At 42.0% G+C, this 19,134-nt stretch overlaps 1 protein-coding gene across 2 annotated transcripts; it reads left to right on the top strand.

The window, feature by feature from the left end:
* Positions 1-511: 511 nt before the first annotated feature.
* LOC311245494 (E3 ubiquitin-protein ligase Hakai-like) lies at positions 512-16,540 on the top strand. 2 transcript variants are annotated; one of them, XM_084335351.1, is made up of 7 exons: positions 512-525; positions 6,894-7,025; positions 7,582-7,682; positions 10,880-10,963; positions 11,616-11,657; positions 12,552-12,622; positions 14,347-16,540. In XM_084335351.1, exons 1-7 carry the CDS (start codon positions 513-515, stop codon positions 15,473-15,475), a joined length of 1,572 nt encoding a protein of 523 aa, XP_084191477.1. In that variant the 5' UTR covers position 512; the 3' UTR covers positions 15,476-16,540. The 2 variants fall into 2 exon arrangements, with proteins under 2 accessions (XP_084191477.1, XP_084191478.1); XM_084335352.1 differs by lacking the exon at positions 11,616-11,657.
* Positions 16,541-19,134: the final 2,594 nt, after the last annotated feature.

The raw sequence follows: 19,134 nt of genomic DNA, 5'->3' as shown, positions 1-19,134 counted from the left end.
CTCTGGTCTGCATCCCCTTAACAATTGTACGTATTGAGCTGTACTGTACCCATTCTGCAATCTGTTAATAAAGTTTTCAATCAATCAATCAAACATACATGACATACAGCAGGTATATATAGTACTGTTACATTTGTGACATATACGATATGCAAATATACAGTACTGTTACCCATAGATCCTGACAGAGAGTATATACATATGATGGGGAGGAGACTGTCATAGGAGACTGTCATAGACTATCAACCATGATTTTGAAAGACTCCATGAATCCTTGATCTAGAGATGAACATCTATCCATGGTTGATCTGATTCAGCATTTTGTGGCCTCGTTTTCCCATTCCACTCCATCGTTTAATTCAGATTCCTTTCTATGATCCCTAAGCCTAGGTTGGGACAGTCTGCCTTCTCTGACTGCCACGGTACAATTGAACTGCACATCCCATCATGCACAGCAGGCAATATGTAGTTTTCTTGGTGAAATGAGTTCCCACATTGCTTTGCGCCCCAACATGGACCAAAATGGTGAGATCTATTTTCGTACATTATCTAAACGCATTCCCCTTTCGCTACCTTGCAGAAGAAATAAAACGCAAGCTTCATTGGTAGCAAGAGAGCATTTATTACTCCACAGCCTACTAACGTTACACATTTCCAAGGTAAAGTCAAGCAAAACAACATTAACCTAGATAGCTAACTTAGCTCGCGAGCTAATGCTGTTGTCACAGATGATATAACTACTACTATCACTGTTTTGGGGGTTATGATCTACGATGCCCTCTTTTGCTGTGTGATGACACCCGTCTTTGCGGGGAAACTGCTAAAGTTATACATCTGTATTGGTTTGAGACCGGAGACGTGGTATTATTAGCCAGCTAACTACAGTAGGCTAATATACTGTAGCAGCACCATGCATGGGCTTACTGTAACGTTATGTACAGTACACCTGAGCCTGGCGTGGTGGCCCAGGGTGTAGTAGAGTCACGAAAATAGACTTTAGAATAATATAATTCCACATCTACGAGTGTGGTGTACTGGGTTTATGAGAGACATCATTATCAAGCAATATTGGTTGTTTTCTATAAAATCGTGTCATAAGATAGGTAAGATAAACCTTTAGGTGTCATTGTCATAGCAGCAGTGAACAGAGAAGGAGAGGAGAGGTACTGGTAGCAATTAGGATCAAAACAAGCCAGTATAATAGAAATAGAAATAAAGGCCTGATCTGCACTGGATCTCTTGAGTGAGTGAACAGGCAAGACACAATAATAATAATAATATAGATTGTATATAGTGTATTCCTCTTTTACTTACTTTTTTTGTATTTTTTTGTACTGTATAAGCACCTCCTCAGGGGCTCATACAGAACGAGGCATTTAATTTCACTGTAAAGTATGTGTATTTTATTTGTGACAAATAATAAACAAACTTGAACTTAAAACTTGTCTTGAACACACAATAATGTCACTATGAACAGATGAGGCATAGGTTACTCTATCAATAATGTAACTATGAACAGGTGAGGCATATGTTACTCTATCAATAATGTCACTATGAACAAATAAATAAATGGAACATAACTAGGTTCAATACAATATATTTGATAGGAGATGCGTGGGTCCTCAGTTATACCAACAGGAATCAGGAGCTCTTTTGGGACGGGTTAGATCAATAGCAATTAAGAGGTTTACGTTTGTGTCCTTAGTAGAATAGTTCAATTGGTTGTCACTGGAAAACCTACAAAAAATTTTCAAGGCAAACTGTTCCGTAGCAAAAATGTATAAATGCCTTCATTATGACATGGCTAAATACAACAATTAAAAGTAAAGAAATGCACACCACCAATGCGTTTCAGCTACAAAGTGCCTTCATTTGCAAGTGAAGAAGACTGCGTATGGGAGTTGTTGCGCTGGCATGTGACTGTGTGCTTGGGACTTACATTTTGAAGACATGCCAGAAACAGGGCTAATCAATGCACCTGTGTTGGTAGCTATATCGACAGCCTTAGGCCACCAGGGCCCTGTTCCTCGTACCTGGCTAACTGAGTTAGCCGGATAATTTTCAGGACAGCTTGACTTAAGCCAGACCTTTCCGTTCCCCGACGTCTGATTGTCTAAATCACTATGGCAACAGATCAGAAAGTTTGAACCTGCTCCAGCGCAGGGTTAAGTTCAGTTAGCTGGATAAACCATGGCCACGCCCTCACAAAGAAATGCCAGCTCGCTTCCTGAAATAATCCTCAGTCTAGATCCCATTATACCATTCTGAATTATGTTTTTGTGCTTCGTTTTTCTAGAGGAGGCTTTTGAAATGTAAAATAATATACCTAAAATGCTGATAATAAATCATATTTAGCCTATAGATTTACTTTGTCCAAAATAATGCACGTCATATACGGATATAGGGTTGTCACGATACCAACATTTTTGTTTCAATATACCAATATGAATTTCTATACTTTTCTATACTTTTCCTCAAAATCAGGGAAACACTCTCAGATGTCATTATTGTTCTTTATTTTAAAACACAACAATGAACAATGACAAGAATAATTAAATTAAATTAAAAGCAATGGCATTCAAAATGCTGGAGAACTTTTTTTGCACTCAAAACAGTTGCTGTACAAGGTTTCTGAACCCAGCTTTCTCAACTGTATATATATTGGAACTTGGTCCATACAGATGAACTCTGAGACTGCCCTGTTGAGCCTTTTATCATATTTGGACTAATTTGTGTACTTAATATGCTGCTAAAAAAATCTGGGAGGTTAGGTTGCTTCTAAGTGGGGGGAGTCACTCTGTGAGCCAAATGCAGCAGACTTCTGTAGTTAAAAAAAATTCAAGGGGTAGAAAAAGTATGGTTGTATTATTATTATTATTATACATTTGTCATAGCAGAGGGCCTAATTAGTTTGAGATACCATAACCTAGAAAACATTTTGATGAGTGAGACCGATTATATATAGCCTATCATAATCTAGAACTAGGTTATGTCATATTGTAGGCTGTTTAACAAAAATAAAATAGATTTCCGTTGTCTTTATACAGTCTGTATGAACCATTAAATGGGCAATTGTCAAATGTCTCTGTATAAATCACGTTTGTGACTAAGCTATAATAGAGATGCACATGTGCATCAATTCATTTCTGTTGTGGGTAGGCAACAGGGGATGCTGTGTTACTGTTTACTAGCTTTCAGCACGGCAGTTTAGGCTATGTATAGCTTATTATTAGGCTTTTCAATTTATTTTCTATTCTTGCGAATAGCATTGTGGATATTTTCGAATGCTCGTATAAGGAACTGTAGTCACGAGAGCTAGCATAGCTCATCCAACGAATGTTGGCATCAATGGCATGACTACAGTACTGATAGGAGCTACTGTAGCATTAACGTAACGTTAGTTATCATACCATACCATCGGCAATTGCAGTTTAAGTTTAAGTTTATTTGGATCCCCATTAGCCACAGCAGTGCTGGGGCTATTCTTCCTGGGGTCCAGTGAGGATCTTTATTAACGTTAGCTAGCTAACACATTTTGCATATAATAAACTCGGCTAACGTTAGCTTATATAGCTAGCCTAGCAAACTATAATTCTAGTTAAAGCTAGCTAGCTAACGTTAATCAATAAAGATCCTCACTGCGATTGTCGATGGTTATGATAACTAACGTTACGTTAATGCTAGCTCTCGTGACTACAGTTCCTTATACAAGCATTAGAAAATGTCCACAATGCTATTCGCAATAGAAATCTCAATCTCTCTCCATCAGAGCTCTCTCTTCCGGTAAACTAGCGCAACGTCATCACTGACAGCAGCGCTGTGTCTAATAGGAAGGCATTCGCATGCATAAATGAATAAATTAAAGAGGGAAAAAAAAAATCCAAACGCAGTATAGTATCATTTCGAACACTCTAGTACCGCGGTACTATACTAATACCGGTAATAACGCGGAGCATTGCAAATGTGAATCCTGCTGGGATATTTTTAATGAATTAAACCTATCGGGCGTTTGGCTCTGATTCGTTTCATACTCTTCGCTGTTGATGTATTTGCTTAACGGAGCGCCCGTATTGTGTTTCATTCAAGCATAAATTGAAGCGTTTTTATGCGTGGACTGTGGATATGAATTACGACAAATCTGAATCTGTGGATTGTTGAATTGTATCACTGTCACTCACACGTTATTGTGATATTGTAACTGGGATTAAAATGTCTGATGAGATGCGCTGTTTGACGGATTTGAGAAATTGCATGAGCCTTTCGCGTTTTGATGAATGAATTTGAGAAAATGCATTTATCTGTTCAAGCACTGTTATCTGATGATGAACATGAGGTGTCACTGGTATAAACCAAAGGTTAATCAATTCAATGCATGTATGGATGATGTCCGAAACAGATTAAAACCTGATTAATAGTGAAACTGTATAGCCTCCCTCCAAGCCTCTCTGACACGTTATTTCGGGGGTTGCGCTGAACCATGTATTTATATATAAAGTACATGATACCTAAGCCGAGTGCATACAGTACAGATATCCTCATAAGTATCTATTAATTCGTATCAATTAGATACTCTTTGGGCTTGTTTGTATCTACTTATTCTGAAAGAGTTGAACTAATAATTTTTGCTAGTAAGATCTCATTCGATTATTCATTCCATTAAGCCTACTGCCAGCAGGCACATTTAAAGAAATATAATCTGATTGATTGGGGTAATGAGGGACTTAACATTAGCCTATAGATTATGCATTTAACTTGTCGGTGAGGCTATTGAGCCGTACTGTATTGTACCCATTCTGCAATCTGTTAATAAAATGTTCAATCAATCAATGGCGTTAGAAAATCAGGATTTCTGCGATCGACACCTGCTGTCTTTTCAGGTGAGGCGGCTGCGCGCACTTATCCTGAGTATCAAGTCTGGTTCGAATGAACAAGACTGAATCAGCGTTTGAGGAACAGGGAAAGCCTGGATTCAAACATCGGGTTAATTGAATCTGGATAATGGGACTTTTGATCGACTTAGTTGAACCAGGTACGGGGAATATGGCCCAGGTTCACCATTCGCCTATTGTTGAAGAAACGCTGCCTTGCTTGCTTGGGTCAAAGTTCAAATGAATTCAAATTGCTTGAAATTAGCTTGACACACACCTATGCTCAACCAGTGTGGGAGCAGCTGAGAGGGTCTGGGCTGACGAGCTGTGAATGTGATTGGTTGAATTCCAAGCAGTGTCATATTAAGCACAGCCCACATCTGTACCAGCTGGCACCCCCCCCCCCCCCCCCCCCCACACTTACTGATAACCGATATTTGGGTATACTATTCTAATGTGGTGTTGCCAGACATCGTGCTGTGCAGGTACTTTACTGTATCTTTTATATTGTTTATTTCCTCTGTTTGGAATCAGTCGTGTTGTCATGTCTGTATACATGTGTCTGTGGCTGTAGTGTGGGTGTAAGCCCAAGACAAATTTCCCAGCTGATGGGACAATAAAGTGACAGTTCTCTTAGGGCTGGGTGATATGGAAAAAAATCATATCGCGATAACGATATGATAATTTTATTTTATTTCTCGATATCGATAATTATCGAATTGTTATAAGTATAAATTTTTTTTTTTTTTTTTATTTTTTATTTTTTTTTAACAACAGATGTATGTTTATTTTGCAGCAATTCTTTGTCATTGCCGCCATCTTTAGTGTTACATCCCCTCACACTCCAGTTCTCAGGCTGCAGCTGGTTTAAAAGCTAAAGTAAACCGGCTTCTCTGCTGGCTGTGGCTCCAGAGGAGTTGAACAGTTCTGGCTCTGCTAGTTTATTTTCGATCTTTTGGCGCTTTTTTGGTGGACAAACCACCGCACATGTGCACTGTGACTCGTGACTGGAGTCTAGTTCTGCTAGCACACATAGCCTACTGTGTACAGATGGTTTCAAAATTTCTTTTAAATTAGAAAGCAAACAAAATAAATGGACAAGAGAAAAAGAAATCTGAATTTGGTCAGTATTGTCATTTGGACAAGCAAAGCCATTACTTTAAGTGGCAGGCAAGAAAGACAAGTCTGTCCACTGTCTCTGGTTTTAAAACTGCCCTGTTGCAGGAAAAAAAAAATAATAATAATAATAATAAAAAAATTAAACGGTTTTTCGATTTTTTTTAATTTCGATATTCGATATCGATTATTAAAATATATCGCGATATTTATCGTTATCGTTATATCGCCCAGCCCTAAGTTCTCTACCCCCCCCCCTCCCTTCCAGTTTAACCTGGTCACCTGGCCCCACCCCTTCCTGTCAAGTATAAATATTGACGTATACTGTGGATCTGGGAACTCCTTTCTGGGGTGGCCAGGCCAGGACTTCTGGTTTTGGTCCCCTCTAAGCCACTCTCCTATTTAACCTAATAGATTTGTAACAACCAACTATAGACCTGTTCGCTGACGACGTCATGACAAATATGCACGCGCAGAAAGGAACGTAATCCTGGTCAGAACAACGGGGCAGACTACAATATATTTGAATTTGTTAGCCATGCTAGCGATCTTAAACAATCAATCCATGCCAAAGCTAGATATGTAAAAGGTGAAAGACTCACACTCACAGCCATGCTGCTGATTTGGCTAAATGACATCCAGCCACTTTCGTTTGAAACAACTTTTTGTCAGGGGAGTGTCATGGTTTCTCCATAGGGCCCCGTTGTACTTCTTTTGGCGCAGCAGCTCGCGCAGGTCCTAGGCGACTTAGTCACATGACTCAGTTGGTATTGCTGAGTGGCTCGAACACGGTATCTTTGTAAACAGCGAACGGGTCTATTGACCTGTTATTTCCTCCGGCATCCACGACATAGTCTGACCACGGCCCGCTTTATTTCCTCTGACCTGTGACCGTTTTCTGCCTTCCAGACAACGACCTGCAGGGCAGCGACGGCTCCGGGGTTCTCGGTGGCCCTGACGTCCGCAGGAGGATCCCCATCAAGCTGATCTCCAAACAGGCCGTCCGCAGCAAGCCTGTCCCCCGTGTCCAGAGAGCCTCAGGCAGGTCCTCCTCCAAAAGCCAACATGGGGATCAATGCTGCATTAATTGTCAATAGGAATGAGCTATTTGCCCGGATACAGAGTTCTTCAGTGGGGATACAGGAATAGTCTTTTTTTTTTTTTTTTTTTTTTTAATGAGGCAGGGAATGCAAACGCAAGAAGGTGAACATGGAGTTACCAGCAGAGATGTTTTTTTGTTCCAAATGGACTAATAAAAATATCGTTTGTTTTACATTAAAAGTAATAATTAAAGCTGGAAGGTTGAGGATCAACACAAACGCCACACCGACGATGATTAGTTAACTCTTGCACATGACTCGGAAACATCCCTGACAGATGTTGTGTTTGGGGGGGTTAGTGTTCGCGTTACGTTAATGGGAGCCCTGGTCCCAACAACTCGTTGGATCAACCTGGGACGAGGTGGTATAGGAATAATGGTCCCACTCCCAATGACTTGCTAACAGTTTCCTTGTTCCGTGCCCTAGAAAAGGTTTTGTATATTTTATTATGTGACATTCTTACACCTTTTTTATTCATTCCTTTTGTCTGGTTATAGATGACTTTGCCTTCAAGCAGGAGGAGAGGTTGGAGTGCAAGTCTGGAGATGCTTTTGGAACCCAGAGGAGATTCCCTCAGCCAATGTTCTGGGACTATAAGGTAGGTTCCTTCAGTCAATGTTCTGGGACTATAAGGTAGGTTCCCACAGCCAATGTTCTGGGACTATAAGGTAGGTTCCTTCAGCCAATGTTCTGGGACTATAAGGTAGGTTCCTTCAGCCAATGTTCTGGGACTATAAGGTAGGTTCCTTCAGCCAATGTTCTAGGACTATAAGGTAGGTTCCTTCAGCCAATGTTCTGGGATTATACTGGTACTGACAGTTAGTCCTGCCTCTGACACCTTCACAGACGTTTCTACTTGTCAAGTACCAATATCGGCTTCCTTCATTCGATGAACTCTGCAGTCAAAACTAAGGTTTAGGCCCAGACCGTTCTCTAGCTAACTGAGGTTTAGGCCCAGACCGTTCTCTAGCTAACTGAGGTTTAGTCTCAGATCGTTCTCTAGTTAACTGAGGTTTAGGCCCAGACCGTTCTCTAGCTAACTGAGGTTTAGTCTCAGATCGTTCTCTAGTTAACTGAGGTTTAGTCTCGGGTCGTTCTCTAGCTAACTGAGGTTTAGTCTCAGATCGTTCTCTAGCTAACTGAGGTTTAGTCTCAGATCGTTCTCTAGCTAACTGAGGTTTAGTCTCAGATCGTTCTCTAGCTAACTGAGGTTTAGTCTCAGATCGTTCTCTAGCTAACTGAGGTTTAGTCTCAGATCGTTCTCTAGCTAACTGAGGTTTCGGCTCAGATCGTTCTCTAGCTAACTGAGGTTTAGGCTCAGATCGTTCTCTAGCTAACTGAGGTTTCGGCTCAGATCGTTCTCTAGCTAACTGAGGTTTAGGCTCAGATCGTTCTCTAGCTAACTGAGGTTTAGTCTCCGATCGTTCTCTAGCTAACTGAGGTTTAGTCTCAGATCGTTCTCTAGCTAACTGAGGTTTAGTCTCAGATCGTTCTCTAGCTAACTGAGGTTTAGTCTCCGATCGTTCTCTAGCTAACTGAGGTTTAGGCTCGGATCGTTCTCTAGCTCAGTGGTTCCCAAAGTCGGGGTCGCGACCCAAAGGTGGGGCGCGAGCAGCCACGGGAGGGCCGTGAGATGATTTCCAAAAAGAAATTAAAAATATATATATATTTTTTTTTTGTCAGGCCACTGAACTTAGAAGCAAGCCAGGACAGTGTTTCTAGTTGTATTCTAAAATTCTATTCTATTGTATTCTAAAATGTGACTATATGGTTTTATATTAACACTTTGGTTGCCATGGGTTAAATTCATGATATACCATAGGTTGCCGGCTCTATTTGTCTATGGAGAAGTACCCCTTCTTTGCATGGCTATAACTTTTTAAATTCTATTGCTACATTGCCATTATTAGGGCCCATTCAAAGTCCTATATGTATTGTTCATTGTGTAGCAACGTTAAACTTTTTCATTCACATATTCATAGTAAAGTATGGTCTAATGTATAAGTATGTTTTCATCTCTTTCTGCAGCTTTCTCCAGAACGTGATCTATAGCCCCAAATACATTATATTGATGATGCAATACAGTTTTATGGCAATCAGCGCGATATAAAAAATTCCAACTAGACGTACTTCTAGAAGTTACTACACGTCATCTGATGTTGACCGGATGGGCTAGGGGGCGTTTATAATTCCGTGGGCAGCGTTATACCAATCATCTAATGTGGGTCAAATGTTGATAATAGCAGTTAGTATCGAAGACGGTAACGTTACACGCTAAAACTCACCCCAGTCTCCGTGCGCCGTTGGGCGATCATCGTAGAGTAGACATTTTATCATTATGGGATGTAGATTTACCCGGTCCATCTCCAGCTTGTATAATGGTATATACGTCCAAATCATGTTGTTTATCGAGTTATTGGCAATCGATCGCTGTGTATTGTGACGAGCTAGAATGCCGGGACCTATAGCGAGTGCCCGGAAGTAATACGGCCGTCCAGCACAACCTCTATGCCACTTCCTGTTAAGCGATTGCGCCGATCGGCCACCAGATGGCGCTCCTGAACCGCCAGAGAGCTCAGTGGGTCCTCCTGGTGGATCTCAGGCCAGCGGAGGGGACATATGAATCCGATCGCAGATTTTTGAAATATTGATATAAGGACGCTGTAAAGCGTCCTCCGGCAACTTGAGCATGGCCGGGAATGACGCTTTTAAGCGTTTCCTGGCAGCCAAAGTGTTAACTTAATTATTTCAACGAACATTTCAAACTAAATAACAGATTATGCACATAAAACGCTGAAAACAACCGAAGCAACAATAGTATTTTAATGAGGCTATTATTATTATCATTATTATTTTGCCACAAGTTAGCCCTCTCATAAATAGCACATATAAATGAATAACTAACTTGAACTAACTTAATAGGATTGAAGTGATATTTGGCTTAAAAAATCGGTCGCCTGGCAAAAAAAAAAAAAAAAAGCCTGACGATGTGCATTGGGCCGCGGCTCTCTGACGCCTTATTTTCTGGGTCCCGGCCTGAAAAGTTTGGGAACCCCTGCTCTAGCTAACGGAGGTTTAGGCTAGGGATGCACGGATCCGACTTTTCAGTCCCGATACCGATACCTGGGTTTGGGTATCGGCCAATACCGATACCGATCCGATACCCATTTTCCAATTTTTTCCCCCATAAAAAAAATTATTCCACGTTTTTTTTAATTTTTTTATATATTAAAATATCTTTTGTTTTTAAGAATTGTAAAGGATCACAAGTGTGTTTTTGATTTGTTGTAAACAAAGACAGAAAATAAACTTCATTCGTTCAATTAATAAACTGTATGCCTCAAAAAAAATTAACCTGGCAAGAAACTCTTATGTGTAACTAGGAGAGATCTGAGAACTGTGTGTAAATAGTAGGGATATGAGGACTGTGTTAGAAATGTAATTGTGTACATTGACAATAAAGTAATCTAACTGGTTATCCTAACCCCCATGGACTTTAAAGTTAAAGTATCTTCAACACATTTCATTTGCTGGAATCTTTTTGCAGGGATATTGTTGTACTATTTTATTTGCAAGATATGACTCCAGTTATTAAACAAGTCATTATCTGAGAAGATAATTTTCCTATTTCCTACATTGTTAGTGGAGCACACTAGTTTGCTTATTATGCACCTCTGATGTCATCACTGGTTTCCTTATTATGCACCTCTGATGTCATCACTGGTTTGCTTATTATGCACCTCTGATGTCATTACCTGTTGGCAGTTTTAACAAGTGGCCATTTTCTCTTCTCAGCTCAACTTGGTTGGTGAGAAGGATGAGACGCCAGTTCATTTCTGTGACAAGTGTGGTCTTCCTATAAAGATCTATGGACGAATGGTGAGGAAATATAATATATATATATATATATCTACATGTATATCCATATGAATATATCTGCATATATTCCTGTTTACATACCTGTATACATACTGTATATACTATATCTATATCCCATACTACTTATTAATTATACCACTGGCCAGTATGGCTTACTACCATAGTGTATTTTATACTTGTATCACTGTACATAATAACACTGTACATACATCAGATAGATAGCATATTTACTCAGTAGCTTTGTTATATATATATTCCATTGAATCACTTGTTACATTGTATATTACTATTGCGTAGGGGTGTAACGGTACACAGAAGCCACGGTTCGGTACGTACCTCGGTTTTGGGGTCACGGTTCGGTACAACAGGAAAGAATTATTTATATTTATTATTAAATATAATAATTTTCTATTAAGTTAGTTCCCCATAGGCTTGCTGCGGTAGTCAGTGATACCGGTGTCATTCTGTGTTCAGGCATCCACTGAGTAAATTAATTGCCTACCGCCCCCACGGTGTATGGTTTTAAGTTTGTTTCACTTCTAGAGTAGATTTAACTTCACGTGAAGCGGAGAAAGAAGACTCTAGAGAAGAGATGACATGTTACACAACAATGGCAGAGGATTTATCAATATGTTGGATTTAAACACCACAGCAGCTCGACTGGAGAGGAGCTCAGATGATCAGTCCGGGAAAAGTATGTAGTGCGTTAGTCTTTTTTTTCTCGGATCAGCTGTGACTGAAAGTCTGTGGGAGAAAGTTGGTGTGTGTGTGCGTGTGTGTGTCTTTCCATTGGTTAACATTATTGGGCTGAATATTTTCAGCCTATTGTAATGACCCTGCTGTGTTACAAACATATCATTCATTCATGGTTTTGATTCAGGGACACCTGTAGTAAAGGGGAGGGGAGAAACAGCCCAGTGCAGAGTGCGCGGTTGTTAATTTGTTCTGTCCGCTTGTCATCATGCCTTTACAAGCTTCAACATTTTATTCATCATCTAAATTTGGCAATACAAGCTTAATATTCAACATTAAAGATAAAAGAAAGCCAGTGTAAAGTAAAGATATTGAGCATACATTTGTAAAATGTGCAACCCTAGTTTCACCTAGTGTCGTATGAGACGTATTCGTCGTATGGCTGGATGTACCGAACCGTGACGTCTTAATACACGTACCGTTACACCCCTACTATTGCACTTTACTGTTACCCTGCACTCTGGTTAGATGGCAACTTATTTTTGTTGTACTGTACTTGTATGATGACAATAAATCGAATCTTATTAAATGCATATAGTACATATAGCACTGCATATATTACATATAGCATTACATATAGTGCATCATAGTACATACAGCAAGGCATATAGTATGTATAACACTACATAATAGTACATATATAGTACATATAGCACTACATATTGTGATATATGGTACTCGGGTTCGATTAAGGAATAAAAAAGTTATAAGGAACCCAGTCAAAACTACAACACATATAGTACATAGTATATATAGCACTACATATAGTACATATAGTATATATAGCACTACATATTAGCCGGCATTTGATTGGTTGTATGTTGTTGTTTTCCAGATTCCTTGTAAGCATGTCTTCTGCTACAACTGTGCTGTGCTCCATGAGAAGGTCGACAAGATGTGTCCAGGGTACGGTTTTAATGAGTTATTGATTATTTGTATTAGGACTGCCCTCTGTTAATTGATTAGTTGATCGAATTACTTAATTGTTTTGTCTTACTGTTTTATTTTTTATGCTGAATGAGTTATTTCCTGTACAGTGAGCTTATCTCTGACATCACTCTGACATCACAATGATACAACTATGCTTTGGTCTATTAAGTGATCTAAAGAGAACCTTCTGCATGACAGCATTCATTTAAACACAATTTTACAGATTACCTGACTTAAGAATTTCTTTAGCCAAGGATAGGGTTGGGTACATTTCACATTTGAACCGGTACCGGTACCTGGGAATCGTAGGGAAGGGGAAAGGGAGGTGGTTGGTTGGAGGAGGGTGGTTAATGGGTAGGGAAGATTGAATGCTTGGGAGAACAGAGTCTGGATTTAAAGGTGGAGAGTGAGGGAGAGTCTCTGATGGTCTGAGGGATGGTGTTCCAGAGTCGGGGTGCAGCATGTGAGAAAGCTCGGCCGTTTAGTTTTAGTTTAGTTGACGGGACGGTGAGGGAAGCAGTGGAAGAGGACCGGAGGGATCGGTTGGGGCGCTAAGGGAGAAGGAGGTCAGTCAGATAGGGGGGGGGGGGGGGGGGGGGGGGGGGCAGGCTATGGAGGGCTTTAATGGTGAGGATTAGTCATTTGAAATGTATGCGTTCCTTAATCGGGAGCCAGTGGAGAGAGTGGAGGACAGGAGTGATGTGGTCACGGGACCGGGTGTTAGTGAGCAGGCGAGCAGCAGAGTTCTGGACCATCTGGAGTCTAGTTAGCTTAGTGGCTAACGTTAGTTAGCTTAACGGCTAACGTTAGTTATGGTTTTACCACGGGAACACAGGAATGGCGAGGATCCCAAGCATGTTAAGACATGTTGCTTGCACTGGTCTGTGTCTTATGAAATGACAATTGCATGTCATTGAAGGTCCACACTGGTCTGTGTCTATAATGCAATTACAATTGCGAGTCATTGGAATTCGGATTATTTTCTAAACTGGGCGGGTCTTAGGTACCGAAACATGGTACCGATTGATCTAACGTGAATCGCTACTCTGTAGTACCGACGTAATTTGGTCGGTACCCTTAACCCTTTCACTGATGCACTACCAAACGGTTAACCCTTTCACTGCAACAATACACAGAAGGTTAACCTTCTGTAGTGTGGCAGTGAAAGGGTTAAAAGTACAGAGTACGGTACCCAACCCTAGCCAAGGACAGACCTCATTAATGTTGTGCTGTTGTCTATCCTGCTGTTGTTCTTTATGCCGGCTCCACTTTGCAGACTGACCCTGTAGATCAGCCTGTGTTTATGTTCTGGCTCCACTTCGCAGACTGACCCTGTAGATCAGCCTGTGTTTATGTTCTGGCTCCACTTCCCAGACTGACCCTGTAGAGATCAGTCTGTGTTTATGTTCTGGCTCCACTTCCCAGACTGACCCTGTAGAGATCAGTCTGTGTTTATGTTCTGGCTCCACTTCCCAGACTAACTCTGTAGATCAGCCTGTGTTTATGTTCTGGCTCCACTTCCCAGACTGACCATGTAGAGATCAGTCTGTGTTTATGTTCTGGCTCCTCTTCCCAGACTGACCCTGTAGATCAGCCTGTGTTTATGTTCTGGCTCCACTTCCCAGACTGACCATGTAGATAGATCAGCCTGTGTTTATGTTCTGGCTCCACTTCGCAGACTGACCCTGTTTGTATGTCAGTCTCACCATGTTCAGCTGCACAGATCCGGTCCAGCGCATCGAGCAGTGTCCGCGCGGCTCCCTCTACATGTGCAGCATCGTGCACGGCTGCAAGCGCACCTACCTCTCCCAGCGCGACCTGCAGGCCCACGTCAACCACCGCCACATGAGGGCAGCCAAGGCCTCCGGAGGAGGAGGGGGGCCTCCGCGCGGCGCAGACGTGCTGCACCCGGGTCCCGGCGACCCGCAGGACCGCTTCCGCCTGCTGCCGCATCCCCACCTGGCCAAGCAGCAGCACCCCCACCCCCACACCCTGCCTCCTCTCCAGGGTCACGACCCCTACGGCCAGCAGCCCCCGCCCGCCTCTCCCTCCGCGCCCTCTGCCGCCGCCTCGTCCGAACTGGGCTCCTCCGGCCAACCCCCGTCCCGCCCGCCACTGGGCCAGGAGACGTTCCGCATCTCCACGGTGACGACGCGCAAACACAGCAACCTCATCACCGTGCCCATTCAGGACGACTCCGGCGGCAGCTCCGGCCCCGCCCCCTCGTCTCAGGGCCCGCCCCCTCCTCCCCACCACCACCCGGGGGACTACCCCGGCCAGCAGCAGCCCCTCCCCCACCACTTGATGGCCCCGCCTCAGCAGCAGCAGCAGCAGCAGCAGCAGCACTACGGCCCGCCGCCCCCGCCCCCTCCTCCCCTCAACCACCCCATGCAGCAACACCCGCCCCAGGGCTCCGGGACCCCTCACATGGTCTACAACCAGGCTCCTCCCATGACCTCTGGCCCTCCGCCCATCACCCCGCCGCCTGGCCACATCATGGGTCAGATGCCTCCTTTCATGAACCACCCGCCTCCCCCGGGGCCTCAGCAGCACGGGGGCCCTCAGCAGCACGGGGGCCCTCAGCAGCACGGGGGCCCTCAGCAGCACGGGGGCCCGCCGCCGGTCAGCGGCCCTCATCACTACAGCCAGGACCAGGGCACTCTCAGCCCGCCCTTCAGCCAGCCGGGGGGGGGCCTGAGTCCGGGGATGTGGCCGGCCCCCAGGGGCCCTCATCCGCCACAGCGCATGCAGGGGCCCCCGCCCCAGGGCCAAATGCCCCCCGGACCCCATCACCCGGACCAGTCCCGCTACCGGCCCTACTATCAGTGACCCGCTCTCCCAGCAGAAGCTCTTCTCTCTGTGTGATGGTGCTCGTTGACGCTTCAGGATGTGATGATGGCATGACAAGTTTACTAATGAGTGCAAACGGGTTGGAACCGATACTAACTTTCCCTAATGCCAGGTCATTTTTGTTTGTTAATTAGACTCTCGGTAGAAAGATGACTTGATGTACATATTTTGTGCCAGAATGTAGCCCACAGTATGCCAATTTCTTGCTTTTGAAGGTATTTTTATCAACATATTTTGGAATATTGGAATAATCCATGGCTTTGTTTTTCGCACATTAGAAATTGAAATGTTTGAGTTCTTGAAGGTTTTCATGTTTAAAATAACTTTATTTTCATTTCAACACAGAAAGAAAGGAAATCAAATTCTATTGAACTTAAAGAGAGAGATACTTATAGGTGCTATTTATTTGTTTTTTTTGTAAGTGGTCTACATTAGAATAATAGCTCTACATTCCAACAGTCATCACTGATATCACTGTTTGGTCAGGAACATGGGTCTCCCAGTCCGAAAATAAATAAATAGTCTAGTATCCCATTCCCACTTTATCCAATCAGGAGAGGGAGCTGCACACTGCAAAAAAGGTTTGACAAAAAAAGAAAAGGAAAATGGGCTTGGAACAAGTCAAATCTGCCAGTGCAGTAAGAAGCTTTCTTGAAATATGTAAACAAACATTAAAAAAAATTATATGATAATAATAAATGTATATAATCTAGGTTGTATCTCCTAATTGGATAAAGTTGTTGCAAATATTTATTTTGTGTTTACTAGAGCGGAGGGACAGGGAGACAGGGATATTACTGAGTACTGACCAAACACACTATACCAGTGATGGCTGTCTGAATGTAGAGCTATTTAACACTTATCTTAACAAAAGAACAAGCACTTACAGCACCTTTTAAGTAGGCTGTCATTTGCCAGAAATCATTTCAGTCAAATTCAGAATTTGACTGAAATTCTGAATTTGGTGTTGCATTTATCACATTGACAGTGATTTACTGATTATAACCAAGTTGGAAACATGTCAATAAATACCTGCCATTTTCATTTGTTTAGCTATTAAGTGTGTACTTTATGAATGTATTGTACTTTATGAATGTATTGCACAGATACTTAATTAGTTTCAAGTAGGAAGCAATGGTTGCCAGCCACCACACCCAGAATGATGAGATGTTGAGACTCTTATTGTAGCACCACACCAGGAATATTCTCACATTCTCATTATTTTAAATACAAATGATTACTTTTGAATTATTGTGTAAAAAACACTATATATAAATAAATATATAATTTAGTTATAGATGAAGAACCATATAAGACTTTTTCAGAGGAACAAGGTTGAGTTGAGTATTTTATTATCTAAAGATGGTAAATGAAGTGTTGTGTTCACTAATAGTTAAAGACAGTAGAGGTTGAGTATTTTATTATCTAAAGATGGTAAGTTAGAGTGTTCATTCATAGTTAAAGATGGGTTGAGTGATTGATTGATTGATTGAAAAGTTTATTAACAGATTGCAGAATGGGTACAGCTCAATACATACAATTGTTAAGGGGATGCAGACCAGAGAAAGACTTTCGTCTTGTTTACATCAGGGTCCCCCATTTTCAATTCATCATAACATATATGACATACATGACATACAGATAGACAGTACTGCTACATCTATACATTTATGACATATCAGATTTGCAAATACAGTACTGTTTGTGATACAAAAGTGTCCAGAAAAAGAGTGTATATACATTTGACGTAGAAACTGTACATTGGAGGAGGTTGGGTGGGTGGGGTGGCGTTGGGTGGGTGGGGGCTGTACATTGGGGGGGGGGACTGTACATTGGAATACTGACAAAGCCATACTTGGTCATTTACTGTACAACTGGGTTAGGACATTTGTAGGGGCCAGTTTCGAATTGCAGTCTCCCGTAGGTGTTTTTTGAGAGTGTTTTTGAAAGTGGGTAGTGATTCACATTCCTTTACAGCTTTGGGTAGGGCGTTCCACATTGATGTGGCATAATTGCTAAACGTGTTTAGTCCCTTGTTTGAGCCGAATCTGGGTTTAACATGATTTGTGGAGCTCCCTCTGGTGTTGTGATCGTGGTATTCACTGACCTTTGGGAAGTATTTTGACATGTACATGGGTACCTTGGTCGCGTAGTGTATCTTGTAGACCAGGCCCATTGCAAGTTGCTGTACTCTGTCGTCTACTCTAAGCCATCCTAGGTTGTCAAAGTGGGCAGGGGTGAGGTGGGTTCTAGGAGTCAGGTCAAGCAGTAGTCTGACTAGCTTGTTTTGAGATGTTTGTTATTTAGTGCCTTTGAGGTGCTTTGGTACCATGAGGTGCAAGCATAGTCGTAGTACCCTTGAATGAGTGCTCCTGCTAGAGTCTTCAGGGTATTCTTGTTTACCAGAGAGGAGATCCGGTACAAGAATCGAGTTGGTTGGTTGACTTTTTTTATTACATTGGATGCCATTTTGTCACAGGAAAGATTAGCCTCTAGGATGGAACCCAGGTAGGTAATTTCATCTTTCCTTGTGACAATATTGTCACCCACTGTAACCGAGAAGCCGTCGGTCTTGCTGAGTTTGTTATTTGAACCGAAGAGAATGGACTCTGTTTTGCCCATGTGTAATGATAGTTTGTTGTCGGCGAGCCATATGCAGATTTTGCCTAGTTCCGAGCTGAGGGCTTTTTCAACCTGTAACTTGTTCTTGTCAGAGACCAGCAGGGCTGAGTCGTCCGCAAACAGGTTGAGTACTTTATTATCTAAAGATGGGTAGTTAGTGTTGTGTTCATAGTTAAAGACAGTAGATGTTGAGTATTTTATTTAAAGATGGTAAGTTAGTGTTGTGTTCATTCATAGTTAAAGACCGTAGAGGTTGAGTACTTTAATATCTAAAGATGGTAAGTTAGTGTGCATTCATAGTTGAAGACAGTAGAGGTTGAGTACTTTATTATCTAAAGATGGTAAGTTAGAGTGTTGTGTTTGTTCATAGTTAAAGACAGAGGTTGAGTACTTTATTATCTAAAGATGGTAAGTTAGAGTGTTGTGTTTGTTCATAGTTAAAGACAGTAGAGGTTGAGTACTTTATTATCTAAAGATGGTGAGTTAGTGTTGTGTTCATTCATAGTTAAAGACGGTAGAGGTTGAGTACTTTATTATCTAAAGGTGGTAAGTTAAGTAAGGGATAATGTATAGCTACGAGGTCATTGTCGCAAAATAATTGACCTACACAGCGTTCGAACACCGATGCGCAGCCGAGGTGTTCTAAACGCAGTGAAGGTCAATTATTTTGCGACAATGACCGAATTGAAAATGGGGGACCCTGATGGAAACAAGACAAACGTCTTTCTCAGGTCTGCATCCCCTTAACAATTGTATACATTGAGCCGTACTGTATTGTACCCATTCTGCAATCTGTTAAATAAAGTTTTCATTCATTCATTCATTCACATTATCCCGCTTATTACAGGGCTAACTTACTAACAATATACGTAATTCATTTTACACCATTGACAAGACGAGATCAAATGCAGACGCAGTTGTTCTGTTGCTCCTCTGTCATCGCCGGCAGGTGTGTGGACTTGATTGCACCTGATGTAGTGCAGCTGTGCATAATGGTAAAGCTTAGCTTTCGTGAC

Source organism: Notolepis coatsorum (genome assembly GCF_963971535.1).
Source record: "Notolepis coatsorum genome assembly, chromosome: 18".
Classification (NCBI taxonomy): domain Eukaryota; kingdom Metazoa; phylum Chordata; class Actinopteri; order Aulopiformes; family Paralepididae; genus Notolepis; species Notolepis coatsorum.
The sequence above is the reverse complement of the archived record's forward strand: the minus strand, read 5'-3'. Positions and strand labels throughout refer to the sequence as shown.